This window comes from Xiphophorus maculatus, chromosome 9 (genome assembly GCF_002775205.1).
Source record: "Xiphophorus maculatus strain JP 163 A chromosome 9, X_maculatus-5.0-male, whole genome shotgun sequence".
In the NCBI taxonomy this organism is placed as follows: domain Eukaryota; kingdom Metazoa; phylum Chordata; class Actinopteri; order Cyprinodontiformes; family Poeciliidae; genus Xiphophorus; species Xiphophorus maculatus.
The window spans coordinates 17,113,853-17,128,531 of record NC_036451.1 but is presented as its reverse complement, the minus strand read 5'-3'; the positions used below and the strand labels follow the sequence as shown (position 1 = coordinate 17,128,531).

The following is a 14,679-nucleotide window of genomic DNA, read 5'->3' as shown; positions in this document are numbered from 1 at the left end:
AGAAAATAAAATGAAACCAGGGGAAACCAAATGGATTTCAAATTAATTTAATAAGCTAAATTTGTGATTTTGGATAGTTGCCACCTGCACCTATTCAAGCAAATAATTACAGGTAAAAAAAATCGACAAAAACAAAAATGCAACCTTGACTTTATTGCACAATTAAAGCTTTACTCTTCTTGTCCTTCGACAGGAATGACGATAAGCTAAAGTAATCTACACCAAATGAAACAGATGCGAGGCCACGTTGTAGGATCTGACCTCCAGCGGGACATCGGGGAGACGGGTCAAATACCACAAATAGTTTGCTTTAGTGAGAGAAACAATTAAATTTCTTTTTAAAGAAAGTCTTGCAACAAATGGTCAAAGCTTATGTAATGTCTTTTTTGAAATGTCATATTCCCTTACTGTCTGTTTTGAATTCACACACATCCTCACACTTCACTTTTGCTATTTATATACTGGTTCTCTATTATATTCTACATCTTCACCAAAAACAAAAGGAAGGGCTAGAAACCAAACCTCCAAACATACAGTTGGCTTAAAACCACTCTAGGCCATGGCCACCATGGAGAAGTATATATATAATCAAACATGGGGAAAAAAGTCACTACATTATGCTGATGCACTCGATAAAACAAACAAAGAAAAGAAAACTGACCAAAATGGCTGAAATGTCACTGAAGGCAGTGAAAAGTGCCTCTACTGGCTACAGTGTCTGTTTGACTTCAGAGACTTGTAAATTATATTTGCAAAAGCTTTGATACTCCTGTGGTGATTCATGGTGGTCCAATACATTTGATGTATTTATTTTACTACCTCTTTAACACCTACATACACATTGGGAAACACTTAGAAATTAGAGGAATTTTCCCCTCATCATCTCTGTCTGGACATAGATGAGACACATTTTCAAATAACTCTGAAGAGGTACAAACCCACATCAAGTCTATAGAAACGTTTTTCCCTCAGTTCACAGGACTTGTCTCCATTTTCTGTTCTCAGTTTTGTCTTCCTTTAAATCTGCCAAGAAAAGAGTTTGCTTTTGTTTGAACCATGATATAGTAACAGTACTAAACATGTAGTGTGGTGGATGGTTCCCACTATTGCATTTTTCTCTTAGTTTATGATCGGACTATATCTGCACTGTTTACAGTTTTCTTTTTTTTTTCATCCCATATAACTCTGTAGTAATAATTCTGCTAGCCTGCACCCTGTTTTTCTGTCTTACTCTGCTTTTTGTTTGTGCAATTTTCATGTGAGGTGGTCTGTGTGCAAGCCTTGTGGGATTTTCTAAACCAACCCGACATATCAGTTGCTACAGTGTTTACATGGTCTAATTGCAAGCACATTTGCTTTGTGAAGAACAACAAAATACACATCATTCTCATCCTGTTTTCTTCACACTTGGATGAACCTCAGATGACTATTTCTTTTCTTTTTTTCATTTGCTCTTTCTTCTATTCTCTCCACTGTTGCTTTGTAGTTCCACCTGTACATTTGAAAAGGAAATGTTCGCAAGAGCGATGAACTGACTGAAGAACAGATAAGCATGGAGATAGAGGCTATGTTTACACAAGACCGCTGTCTGGAAACTGCCGGTATTTTCGGATGTTTATTGGGAAAAGTTCCACATTTAGACAAGACTGCAAAGACTCCTTGCATCCTCAGTTGTCATGTCAGTCTATTCACATGACAACTAATGACATGTCATTAGTCCAAAAGGTTTCACTTCAAGACCTGGTTTCAAAAAGTGTTGGTGTAAGAAACAGCAATCACTGGAGATGTGTAAACATGTGATCTAATCACTACAAAAATGTTATGGTTTCACTGAAGAGCTGCTCCTTGTAAACGGGCTATTGACTCGCTTGGAGTTACAGTATAAAGATTTAACCAAAGACAAGCATACATGGGAATTAAGATGACAATCCCCAGTGGAGTGTTGTGAAATATTTACCAACAACTTGAACTGAACTGAAAAAAAGTATTACAATACTGGAACTTTTAATGCATTGTGCAGCTTTGTTGTACCATCCGAAGAAAATCTAACTCAGCATATTGCTCCCAACACCTGATTAATACTTTAGATAGACGGATAGGTTTTAACAGGTTTGCAGTTTTACCATATTGTTTTCACTTTCTGATGCCTGTTGAACTTTCTGCTGTGGGATGCTCAAAATTTGGAATATTCTTCTGTAACGTAATCCTATTTTAAACCTTTCTATAACTTCATCAACAACCTGTCTGCTGCATTTCTTGGACTTCTTGAGTCCCGTTTGTTTACATTCACTTAGAAATATGTTAGGCCTTCACAAAACAGCTGGAGTTACAGTAGGATTAAATTCCACAGACTTTTACACACAAAGTTTATCTTATAATTAGAGGACCTCTAAAGACAATTCATGAGTACAATTCCAGCAATTGAACAAATTTTTCTAGAGGGGTGTCAGAGTTGAATACAAATGCAGGCAATACTTTTCAGACTTAAATTAGCAAAACAAGTGGTTGAAAATCCTGCATTCTAGTACTTCTACTTGAAAATTATGTGCTGCTTCATGTTGGTGTATCACAGAAAATCACAATAAAATAAATCAGAGTTTGTGGTTGTGGCAAAATGTGAAAAAGCTTAACTGGTATGAACACTGTGCAATTACTGGATTGACAACAGCAAGTAGTTTTTCAGAGAAATATGTCTGGAACACCAAACATAATGACACTGGCCTTGGTCAAAAAATACTTCCAGTCACAGCACACAGATGAAGTGTGCTAGACCACCAATGTAAGATCGGATCAAGATGGAAAGGTTTTTAAACTGAGGAGTTGCTGGATCATTAACTCTGTTCCCTGGAGCGGCAGATAAGAAAAACCTTGGTTTAAGTCGCATGCAATGCAAAAAGACATAATTGCGCCTTATAACCAAATATTTTTTAAGCAAACATGAAATATATCTGCTGAAATAGTGATGACAGCAAATTGGCAGGAAAAATCAGAGGTTGAGTGATATGTGAAAGAGGTTGTAAGTGGTGTGTTGCCGCAATCCGCCTTAGGCAGAGCCACAGCTTACTGGAAAGATTAACCACCGTGATGATACTGATGAGGATACAATAAACGATGTCTGGTCCAGCAGTTCATAGGGCATGAACCTACAAGCCTGCCATTCGCAGAGAAACATCACCTACAAACTACTAAAACTGTTGGAAAAACAGACCCTCACGAGAGAGATCTGCACCATGTACTATGTCCAAAAATCACAATCAAATTTACAAGGAGAGAGATGTTATGAAACAGTATTTACAGAATTACTGTCCCCTATGGAAATAAAGGCAAACTATAATAGAATAAATGGATTATTCTGGGATATATTTAAAAAACAATAAGACTTAAAATAAATGGGAAAGAGCTTGATCTTACTTTATCATTTCTAATATTTTAAGCCGCAACACAGTTTCAGTGTTTCCATTCTGACAACATGCATTATGTTGTGGTGTCCTGATGTCTGCTTTACTTATATAAAGTAAGTAAAGCAAGGAGTAAATTATAAAAATTAACACCAACTGGCACTCACACACTTTAAATCCACATACTTTTTTTGGATACAAGCATAATCTTTTCATGTTTTGGCATCTACAGGAGACAAATCCCAAACAAAGTGATCTTAACTATACATGGAGTATTTATGAGCTTCTTGAAAACAAATGCTGATGTCTTTTTAGCGTGTTCTGCATTCTTCTTCGATTTCCAGGTCAAATTATCCAAACCCCTGGCAGGTTTAGATTTAAGGCAAAACTGATTCAACCAACAGGCTTGTTTCTGACAGGAAATTAGATGTGCATCTCCTGCTGCTTCTTGTCATGGTGGTGGCCTTTGGTTTGATTTGGGTAATTACGTTTTTGGGGATTCAGCATAACAAAATACAAACCACATAGTTATGGTTCTGTTGAATAATATTTAGATTACCCAATTTTACCAGGAAGGGCAATTCAGGTTAATGACTGCCCTCATTTTATAAAACTAAACTTAAAGTGAAGTTTTATATTATGCCTTTTAACCATTTTATAACCATTTTGTAAAACAAGATTCTGCCTCCCAAAATGTTATTTTATATGCCAATCCCCATCACGACCCACAAAAACGAATAAAGCAGCAATTAAAAAATAATGCTCTTTTCATAGATTAGATTACCAGTTGTTTTCTTAAGAGGTATTACAGCAATGTGGCCAATTCTAAAGTTAGACCAACTCAATTTCAGAGAAACAAAATACTTTTTATTGGGTTTTAATAAAATTGTCTCGGTGAAAGATTAAAACTATGGATCTGTCACTGTAGGAGTAAATTTTACAGGAACAAGCAGTTTATTTTTTATTGTTTAATCTTTCCAGCCAGCTCGGGAATGCCAAATGGGGCAGAGGTGCCATTAGGGATCAGCTGACTCCTTATTACATCTTGACAAGTGAAATTGTTTGTTGGGTCTACTCTCTGCTTCTGAAGCACCACAATTTACCGTCTGGACACTTCACTAACAAACACACAAGCTCATCCGCCCACGCACATTCAAGAGCTTTTATTTCTAACTCCTTCACATATGGGGAGGAAACGTACGTAAGCATAAATACTTTTGCCACTGTTGCAAGATGAAAAGCTAGTGTGTATTTTTTATTTTTTTTCTCCAAAATACCAGATCTGTAGGAAACTCGGACACAACTGTTTGCTTTGATAAATTGCATCAAATCAAGGAGAACCATGCAATCCCTCAAATGTTAGTTCAAACATAAATTTTTAGAAGTGGGGGTTTTCTTTCACCCTGACCAGGACGGCTTGATTGTGTTTTGTTTTGAGTCGAGACCCAGACCAGAGATTTGTCATTGTTTATCAATTTTGTTTATGAGTACAGTAGGTTTTTCAAGGACGGGGTGCATGTTAATGATCCTGAACATAACAAACCGTCACAATGTACAGTGTGAACGGTCTGAAAGCAGAAAAGGGTTTGGAGGAACATGGTGGAGAAAACAATTTTTTATTAAAAGCTTTTAATAAAAAAGCTGTTTTATAGACGAGCTGAACCTTTACTGAAAAGCTGAATCTTTTTCCTTAAATAGTTTTTTTATAATAGTAGCCTTTTCCTAATGTTAGAAATTGTTACATATTGTTTAAGTTTATTTTGAACTGCATTGGGGTAGTCTGAATACAACACAAAATCGTGAAGGTTCACTTTTCTAATATCTGTAATTAGAATACTTATTTCATACTCTATGTTTTAATGGTAAATTGTCTTCATGTCAAACTTTCAGACTTGGTTTTAACCTGTGAAATGGTTATATGGGTTAAAGTTGCCTCCGTGGGGAAGGCAGGTGGTCTTTTGAATAAAAAAGGAGAATATGATGAGAGGAAGTTTCTCAATGATTTCTTTGTGTAGCTTCTGGGGTAACAGAGAAATAACTTTCAGGTAAAGTTTGTTGAGATTGTTGATACTGAGATGTACAGTTGAAACGAGACGTTTACATAAAGTGAATAAAAAGACGCATACACATTTTTTTCCTCATTGTCTGAAATTAAATCAAGCCAAACTTCTCCTGTTTTAGGTTGGTTAGAATTACTAAAATTATTTCCATTTGCTAAATATTGACGAATTTAGGAATAACATTTTTTAAGGACTTTTTTGTAGCTTTATTCAAATTTAGAGGTTTACATACATTTGGTCAGTATCAGGAATAATTCTTTTAAACTTTATCACTTGGGTCAAACCTTTTGGTGTCCCTCTACAATCCTCTGATAGGTTAAGTAACACATTTGAGTTAATTGGTGGAACAACTGTGGCTCTATTTTAAGACCACACCAGGGACAGGTTGGTTTCTTTTTTGACAAGATGGGAAGGTAAAAAGAAATCAGCCAAGACATCAGGAAGAGAATTGTGCAGCTGCATACGTCTGGTCCAACGATCGTACCGCTCAGAAAAAAAAAAGCGAGTTCTGTGTCCCACAGATGAACATATAAATGTGCAAATCAATCCCTGAACAAAAGCCATAGACCTTGTGAGGAGATTGCTGAAGTTGATGATGCAGTGTCATTATCGACAGCGAAAATCTCAGTGAGATTCAAGTGATACCAGATTGGTATTGCTGCTGTAGATGATATAATACCAATTATACTCATTGACGAGCAGTTTCTAGCTCTATTTCTTTCGCTATGTTGCTCCAGTGCTACGAATGAAAACAACCTTTCACTGTTTGCCATTAACAGTGCAACTGTTTTTAATAAAGTTTATTGCTTTAACTTTTTCAGTCTGAATGTCATAAAGAAAACATGGAAATAACTGAGAAAATTACCTAATTTTACCCTTGGCTTATATTTCCCAGCAGATTAAGAAGCCACTTTCGTATGAAAGTGTCTATTTATACATAAATAGACAGAATCATTTTCACCTAGACAAAACCTCACACTCAGTCCTCTGTGTAATCCCATCTGATCTTGCCGACACTGCTGTTAGCAGCCTCCTCTGACTCCGTGGCCTCGCCTTGGACTGCCTTTGAACTTGCCTGCCAAGAAAGTGTAACGCTGCATGTTTCTCTCATTGACTTTCAGGAATGATTGGGAACATTATAATGATAAAATTGACAGGAGGTGGAGAGCTGAGTGGGAGCAGAGGGCCCTGACAGAAAGCAAATAAGAGGCTTGAATATTGTCAGCATGTTGTTAATAAGCTGCAGGAGAGATCCGAGGTGTGTGAGTGAGAGAGCGAATTCCTTTGTGTGAGCACAAATATGAATTCCTCTCATAGAGTATGTGTGCTTGCAAAGGTGATGTCAGGCTAAAGAGCGGCTTATTGCTGAGTTGAGTGACACACAGGATTATCGGCCGATGGCAGAAATAAAAAAAAAAAGCTTTCATCAGTGTGTGGCTGAGGCCTGCATGTTTGATGTTAGACTGAGGGAATCACAGACAAGGTGACTGAAAGTGATGGATGATTGGAGGAGAGGCGAGAGGTTGAGTGTCGACAATGTGGGGTCATTACCAAACAACAAGTAAGCCCAGTAGATATAAGGCATGACTGCAATTGAACATTCTCAGCGTTTGAAAGCTTCTCTGCTTTTTCTCACTAACGAAATCTAAAATTGTTAAAGAAATATTTTTGCCTAAAATCCGTACAGATTTAGTCACCTTGTAAGAATTATTTGAAAGACTATCATCTCCTAACCAGGGTAAAGTTTAAAACAGGAGTGACATGAGCTCTTTTTGTTCCACTTAAAGGTTCTTCCTTAAATTTGACTCAACAGCTATATTGGCATGACCAATCTCTTGCTTAATCAGAGAACACTTGCTCTCTGTGGCAATGAACAGATAATCTTAGTTCAATTGAAGAGTTATTTTTTTAAAACCAGTTTGCAGCTTTTTAAAATCTTATAGTGTATGCAAGATGAACAAAATGTTATTTTAAAAAAAAAGCCCTCTGTGAAAAAGGTACAGAGCATGATTTTGAGATTGTTGACTTTCGGCTAAAATTGTTTGGACAGAACTACATATAACGCGCGATGGTTCACATAGTACGAAGGCACCTTTTAGACATGCACTGTATTTAGTATTACAGTCATAACTACATCAGTCAATGATTTTTGCTATTGCAAAGTATCACTTGCAACATTTGATATTACAGTATTTCATGTGTTATATGTACAAACTGCAAATTAATAATATATTGTGCATTGATAGTTGAATGGAGTCTAACTTCCCTTAATACCAACACCAGGCGTATCTGTTAGTGCCTGAGGTACAAGGGCTCATGGAGAGTGCAGACATTTTATTGTTATTGGTAAAGAAAGAAACGTGGAAAATGCTTTATCAATACTGAAAATGTATAGATTGTTTCATACAGGAATGTGTTATGAGCCTTTTTTAATTTCCATCAAACAATATTCAGTCATTAAGATAAAACAAGAACATTGTTACAAGTTGTTTATAAAGTAATTTTCCCCATTACTTTTCTGCTTTTGTCCACTTTTAGGTCACTTCCTTGGGAACCACAGTGTGCTGGATATACTCAAGCTGGACGGTTATGAAATTGTTCATCTTCTCTCTGACCATCATGAGCAAGTTACAGAGTAAGTAAGGTGAAAGGGCAAATAACTGTGTGGTAAACAAACCCTACACTTCACAGTAATACAGAACATCTATCAAACATGTATCCCCAAAACCTCTGCAGATTTTATGTTACAACAGTCAATAAGTTTTTTATTTAATTGTATGTGACAGACCAACACAATAAAGACCATAATTTTGAAGTGGAAGGAAAATAAAACAAGGTTTTCAAATGTCTCAAAATTCTTTAAAAAAATGTAAAATATAGCATATGTTTGTGTTAAGTCCCCTTCACTCTTAAATGCTCTTAAATAAAATCCAGCGCAACCAATTACCTTCAGATGCCACTCAATTTGTAAACATCTGTGTAACTTAATCAGCAAATTAGAGCTGTTTTTGAAGATCTCAAACGTGTTTTGGAGAACATTAATGAAAAATCAGCATTAGAATGACCAAGGAACATAGCAGACATGTCAGACATAACATTGTGGAGAACTTTAAAGAGGGTTTAAGCTATATAATCATATCCAAAGCTTTGAACATCCCACAAAGCACTGCTTGATCCATCGTTAAAAAATGTAGAGTGTGACATACTGTAAGTGCAAACCTAACAAGACGTACCCATCTATCTAAACCAATAAGCTAGTCAGGGAGGGCTTAATTCAGATAAGCTTTCAAAAGATCATAGCAACTTTGGAGGAGCTGGAGAAAAGAAGGTATTCTGGTTAGAAGATACAAAAATGTTATTTTTACTAGTACTACTTTTGACTACAAAATGCTATGTATTGTGGGTTGATACGGTTTATCACCTTGAATGCGTCTTCCCCAGAGTAAAACATGGTGGTGGCCGAATCTTGCTGTGGGAATTTTTTAGCAGGGAAAAGGAAGCTGGGCCTACGGGACCATGCCCCTAATCATTCAAGCTTGGGTTACAACAGACTGGTATTGGTCAAAATCTGTTCCTGTGTATGAACAGCAGACACAGTCAGGCTGTGCTTAAGCAATCATGCAAAGAAAACTGGTCATAAAGTTCAGTCTCTAGATGTGTAAAGGTGATCTACCCCAAAAGACTTGCAGCTGTTATATCAGAGAAAAGCAACGCTACAAAAGTATTGACTCCAGTGGGCTAAAAACATATGTTTCCCAGATTTTCAGATTGTTTGTTGCTGCAAGTTGACGGAATAGGAAAAAGGTCAAAAGGTTTTTTTTTTTTTTGTTTGTTTGTTTTCAATGCATTGCAGCCTGGTTTTAGTTATTTAATTCTTGGTAGCTGAGTTATTTAGATTCTGTAGATTTATAGCAGCTCTTTGTGGACAAATACAACCCGAACTGAGATAAGTAACAAAAACAATTCAGCTATGCTGGAATACTTTTAAACATCATCACTTCCATCACTTTAGTCGATCTCTTCTTCACCACCCTCTGCTCTAATGCTGCCAAAGCAAGCTGCCAACAGTTGTTCTACTTGTTCTCACCACAACACATGAGCACATGCCCACACACGTGCTTGCAGGAGTGAGTAGAATGATGTGCGCTGCCAAGGAGGGGCAGTATTGCACACACTTAAGTTCTCAGATGTTCACTACATGCAAGAACCTCACAGAAAATTGGAGTTGGCTAGGCTGAGTGTCTTTACAAAACCTTTCTGCCAACCAGTGTTTGAGTTTGTCTTCCTCCAGTTCTTGGCATTCTGCAGCCTCCCTGTTACGGTGGGCCTTAATCGATCTGCCCATAAAATGATATCAAAAGCAACTTAAGTTTGAGTAAGACAGAAATAAAAGCAAAGTACAAAAGGAATAATCATGTTGCAGTAGTAAAAACATTAGAGTTCATCAATTTAGAGAATTAATCTTTGCAAATTAAAGCATCAAAAAGCATCTCTCTGTCCAATTGAAGGCTTGATTGAGTGGTGGGTCATGTTGTTAAAGTTAACAAGTGAGTTAACTTGCTGTGGTCACAAAACCCACACATGCATGCAAAGATACATTTGCACCTTCCTGATGTGAGATGATACAATAGGCATGTGTACTTCAAGATGCATGACAGGTGTTCGTGAAAGTTGTAAGCCTGATACCTGGATCGTGTCAAGGAATAACCTAAAGAGCAGTAATGCTACTGTATGACAGACAGAGCAATTTGAATCTGGGTTTGGCTCCACAGTAACTCAACAGCAGGGCTGGAGATATCATCACACTGCTGACCGAGCCATTAAGATAGAAATTCATCTCACTTCCTCCATATCACACCTTGCATGCATAAGAATTTATTCATTTCATTGATAAGTGAAAAGGCTCCATTTGCGTTCTCCAACTATGATGCTCATATCATAACAGTTGTTTCACCTTGTGTTTTCACCTCAAGATAAAATCACAAATTAGGCTCATGTGTTTTAATAACCTAAAGCTAACTGTGCAGTTTTGTGTGGATTCATCTTCATTACTGTGAAGCACTTCAAAGTTCAGCAGTGAGACACACTACAAGAGAAGAAAGCTCCAAAAGTTTGCCTCCTGCAGACACCTGCAAGCAACTTTCATAGAAAGTATGTCTAAATTGAGACAGACATTTATTTAGCAATATTTGTGTTTAACATCTTCACTGTAAGGAAGACTTTTTAAGTAATTCTCGTTTATTTAACTTCCCTTTGAGATATTAGTTGAATATTTTTGAATTCAACTAATTGCTCATTGACTTTAAACGATAGTGCCTTGAATACTAAAAGAAATGAACATAAGAAGAGAAAGTATGAGTAATGGATGTAAGAAAGATGAGTACATTGAGTTTTTCAGGGAAGATTCTGGGTGGTCTTTTTTTGGTCAAATTGTTAGTCTTGGTAGACAAAATATGGCAACCACAAATGTTGAACTTTTCCCTAATGTTGGCTGCTTTGTATTTAAGCCACTCCGGGTATCATTAATAGAGTGAGGCTTTCCTTGCGGTGTTCATGTCCTTGATTCAAATTGGGGTATTTGACGAGGAAAGTGACTGAGTGGTCAGAAACCACTAAAAAAATAACATTCACTAGCTGCAGGTTAAAACTTGTAGGAAAGCATATAGCTTCACACAAAAAAAATCCCTCCCATTTCCCATTAGCTGTGGAGCTAAATTGTTTTAGTGAAACCTCTGATTAAGTCGGGGTTTATACAATCAAATGTTTTAATAGTTGACTCCATGCATGCCTTGTTTTATTTTTCTCTCTTTCTCTTTTTCTGTTCCAGGAGTAAACGAGATCCAGAACTGCCTGAAGCAAGGTCTGTTGAAGAGCCCTTAGACACCAGTACAGTGACTCCCACCAGCTGGCCAACCGGTCTGGAGGAGGAGATGGAAGACCCAGATGATGTGCCTGGGCTGCAAGGGGAGGAGCTGCCTCACATGCTTCTCCCCGACAGCCTGAATCAGCTGGAGGAGTTTGGACGGCACAAACGGCCCCACAAAGCCCACCGGAGCCATGGAAGGCCCAGACTGTTCAGTGACCTGTGGGTTCGCTTTGGGGATAGGTGAGACATTTACTGTGATCAAAGTCAAAGCAGACTTTACCAACCAGCTTACGTTGGAGACTTTATTGAATTAATTTAAATTCGGCTTACTTGCATAGCACCAATTCACAACAGATGTCGGCATAATTTGTGAGAGATTTACAAGACAAACGGGTTCCATTTATATCCAGTTCGGTCAAAGTGATGTTTAAATTAATGCAATTCACCCAATCCAATCATTATATCAGATTCGGATGCAGTTATACACAGTCCAAATCAGTTATAAAACAATACAGTTTCACTTTACTGATTATAAAATGCCAATTAGTAAAGAGTTCTTTGTTAAGAAAGCAGCAGATTACTTTCAAAATTGGTTTTAAAGTGATTCTTCATTCCCAGCAAGCATGTGGGAACAATGAAGAACAGCGACTCCTGAAAGGTTCAATATGAGTAGGACTGGAGAACAAAAACCAGATAGGGTTTTTGAATAATGATAGTTAAGTCTAGAAGTAACTAATGGACGAGTGATGCAGTTTTCCAGCTTTACTCTGAGACCAGTTATTTGTTTTCTTTTTTTTTTTTTTTTCAAAATTGTACATGAAAGAATGGATGTCACAGAAATAGTTTTTAGCAGGATTTCCTTATAATGTTTTTAGACAAATTTGAATAACAAACTGAGCTTAATGTGCTGTTTGATAACTAATATCAATTAGAATACTTGTGGTATTAATTGACTTTACTTTCTTGTGAAGTACCTCGAGACGACATTTGTTGTGAAATGGCATTATAAAAATAAGCTGAATTTACCAGACAGGTTCTAGTCAAAGTTAACTCCAATATTCTTTCTAAAGGGTAATTTAAAATCTGGGTTCTTTCAAATTATTGTCAAAGGCCAAATAAATACTACTAAGTCTAAGTGACCGACTAATCTACAGATACCTGTGATCCATGAAGAAGATTTATATTTAAAATAAACATTACAATAGCTGCTTACACGCCATAAGAACTCTTTTTGAAACCTTTCACATCATTATACAATAAATGTTTACAGGATGTTCCCAGAATTAAAATATGTTCAATTTTAAAGGAATTAGATATAGGTTAGACATCTAAAAAGTTTAGAAAAAAGTTTAGATCTTTTGTTGGAGGATTTTGTTGTGAGCAGTCAATGTCTTACCAGTAGCAGATGGTTGTCTAAGGAGTCAGGGTCTATCAGGTACTCTGGGCAATGAGCTTAATATGAACTTATTAGGTGCATTTTACATTGAGTTATTGGTGATTCATTTTGCAAATAAACATGAACTTCCATGCAAGTCATCATGGAATGCAGATAAGGTTTTGTTTAATGTTATCAGAGCTACAAGATCAGCACTAGCAGAAATTCAATATGGAGCTGAAGAGTGAGTAGTAAAAACATCCTAATGATTTTTCAAACTGAGACAACTCTGAATGGTTTGGCAAAAAAACACAAATTTTTAATTAGCTGTTTTTTATCCCTCCTCCAGCACACCACCACCTAATGTGAGGATAATCAACGGGTATATAACAGTGGAGCCTCCGCTGACCCATCAAGAACAACACAGACAGTTGGAAATCTTTTCTATAGAGCGACACGCTGACTCTCCTTCGCCCACACTGCACAGCCTCAGCTCAGCCCAGCTGGCTCACACTTCCCTCACCCTGTCTTGTATTTTAGCCTGGTTTTTATCACACATGCTGCTCACCTCCTGACCACAAGACAGAGCTATCTCGCAGTCAGACACTTAAGACGCTACTACATCCATACCAGAGCAGAGGAATGTACGTGATAAAGACAAACAACGGTGGCCATCATCAGCACGCGCAGACATGAGATGGTGAGAAGCTTCAGCCAGCAGGACAGCGGGTCTTCAGAGGGAACACTCCTGCCGTCAGCCTCCTCAGTACAGACATCATGTTGGAAGTGTTTAATGACTCACCAGGTGTCAAATTGTGAGGAAGAGGCTCGTAACAAAGGCACAACAACGGGCCGTGGATGAAGATTTACAGGCCTGTCGAACTATTAGAATAACAAACACATAACAGTGAATTATTCCAAAGAATTGGAGTCTTGACCTAATGTAATTTTAATATTGTGTAGAAAAAATTTACTTTAACATTGAGATTTGAACATATCAATGACGGTTATGATTCTGTGATAAATGGCTTCATTGCACACAGTGCTGTGCATGAGTTGTCACTTTGTAAATTGTGCATTTGTTCATAAAGAAAATTTGTACTGTATTTATTAATTCTGGAAAACAGAGTATATTTTCTTGCTATTTGATGAATAGAAAAAAATAAAAATAACTAATGACGTATACTGTGAGTTGTTGTTTTTAGTTGATATACAAATTGTGGAAGCGGATTAAAAAAATCAAATAATACATCAATAACTATTTCCCTGATGAAGCCAAAGCAAAAAATGTCTATTTGATTTTTTTTTTTTTGTGTGTGTAAATTTCTGAATCTTCAAACAAGGATGAAATTCTCCATTACTCTCCAGTGATTTATTTCTATTTTTACGTATGTAAAGTTTTGTGCAACAGGTAGTCTTAATCCGCCATCTGCTGGTTAAGTTGAAGACGAGCGCTGAAACTTAAAAGTCTTCTCAGATTTGTACTTCAGACAAATTCAACTTTGGTATAAAAATAACAATTAAAATCAGTAATGGAAAGAGATGTGCTTACAAAAGGTAAGTTGACTGAAAGAAATATATTTATTACCATGCAATTATCTTTTTCAATTACAGCCTATAAAGACACAGAGTGGCATTGTCTAAAATTACACCAGTCAAACGCAATATGATAAACAACAACTCGGGAAAAGTTAGCATTCTTGGGTTTACTCTCTAGATTCCAGTACAGAATGGACCATTATCATCAACCCATTGGGTGACAAACTGGCGACCTCCACGGGTGAAAAATATAACAAAAGATGTAAATTTTTGAAGTAATTATGAGTTTTGGCGTATGACAGACATAAAATTTAAATTATTAGAAAAAGTACAACATATTTCGGCCAACATGTTCAACTAATCCTGGATCCCTTAAATACATAGATCACCAAATCTGTCTCTCTCATACTGAAAACACCTCCACTACTACACAAACTGTAG

General features: G+C 36.9%; 1 protein-coding gene across 1 annotated transcript in view; it reads left to right on the top strand.

The window, feature by feature from the left end:
• Nucleotides 1-13,874, top strand: part of LOC102220574 (metalloprotease TIKI2-like) — an 81,173-nt gene extending 67,299 nt beyond the window's left edge. The window contains exons 5-7 of the mRNA XM_014471199.2: nucleotides 7,997-8,093; nucleotides 11,286-11,564; nucleotides 13,049-13,874. Coding sequence (XP_014326685.1) covers nucleotides 7,997-8,093; nucleotides 11,286-11,564; nucleotides 13,049-13,274 — 602 coding nt within the window. The 3' untranslated portion in view covers nucleotides 13,275-13,874. The remainder of the gene's footprint in view (nucleotides 1-7,996; nucleotides 8,094-11,285; nucleotides 11,565-13,048) is intronic.
• Nucleotides 13,875-14,679: the final 805 nt, after the last annotated feature.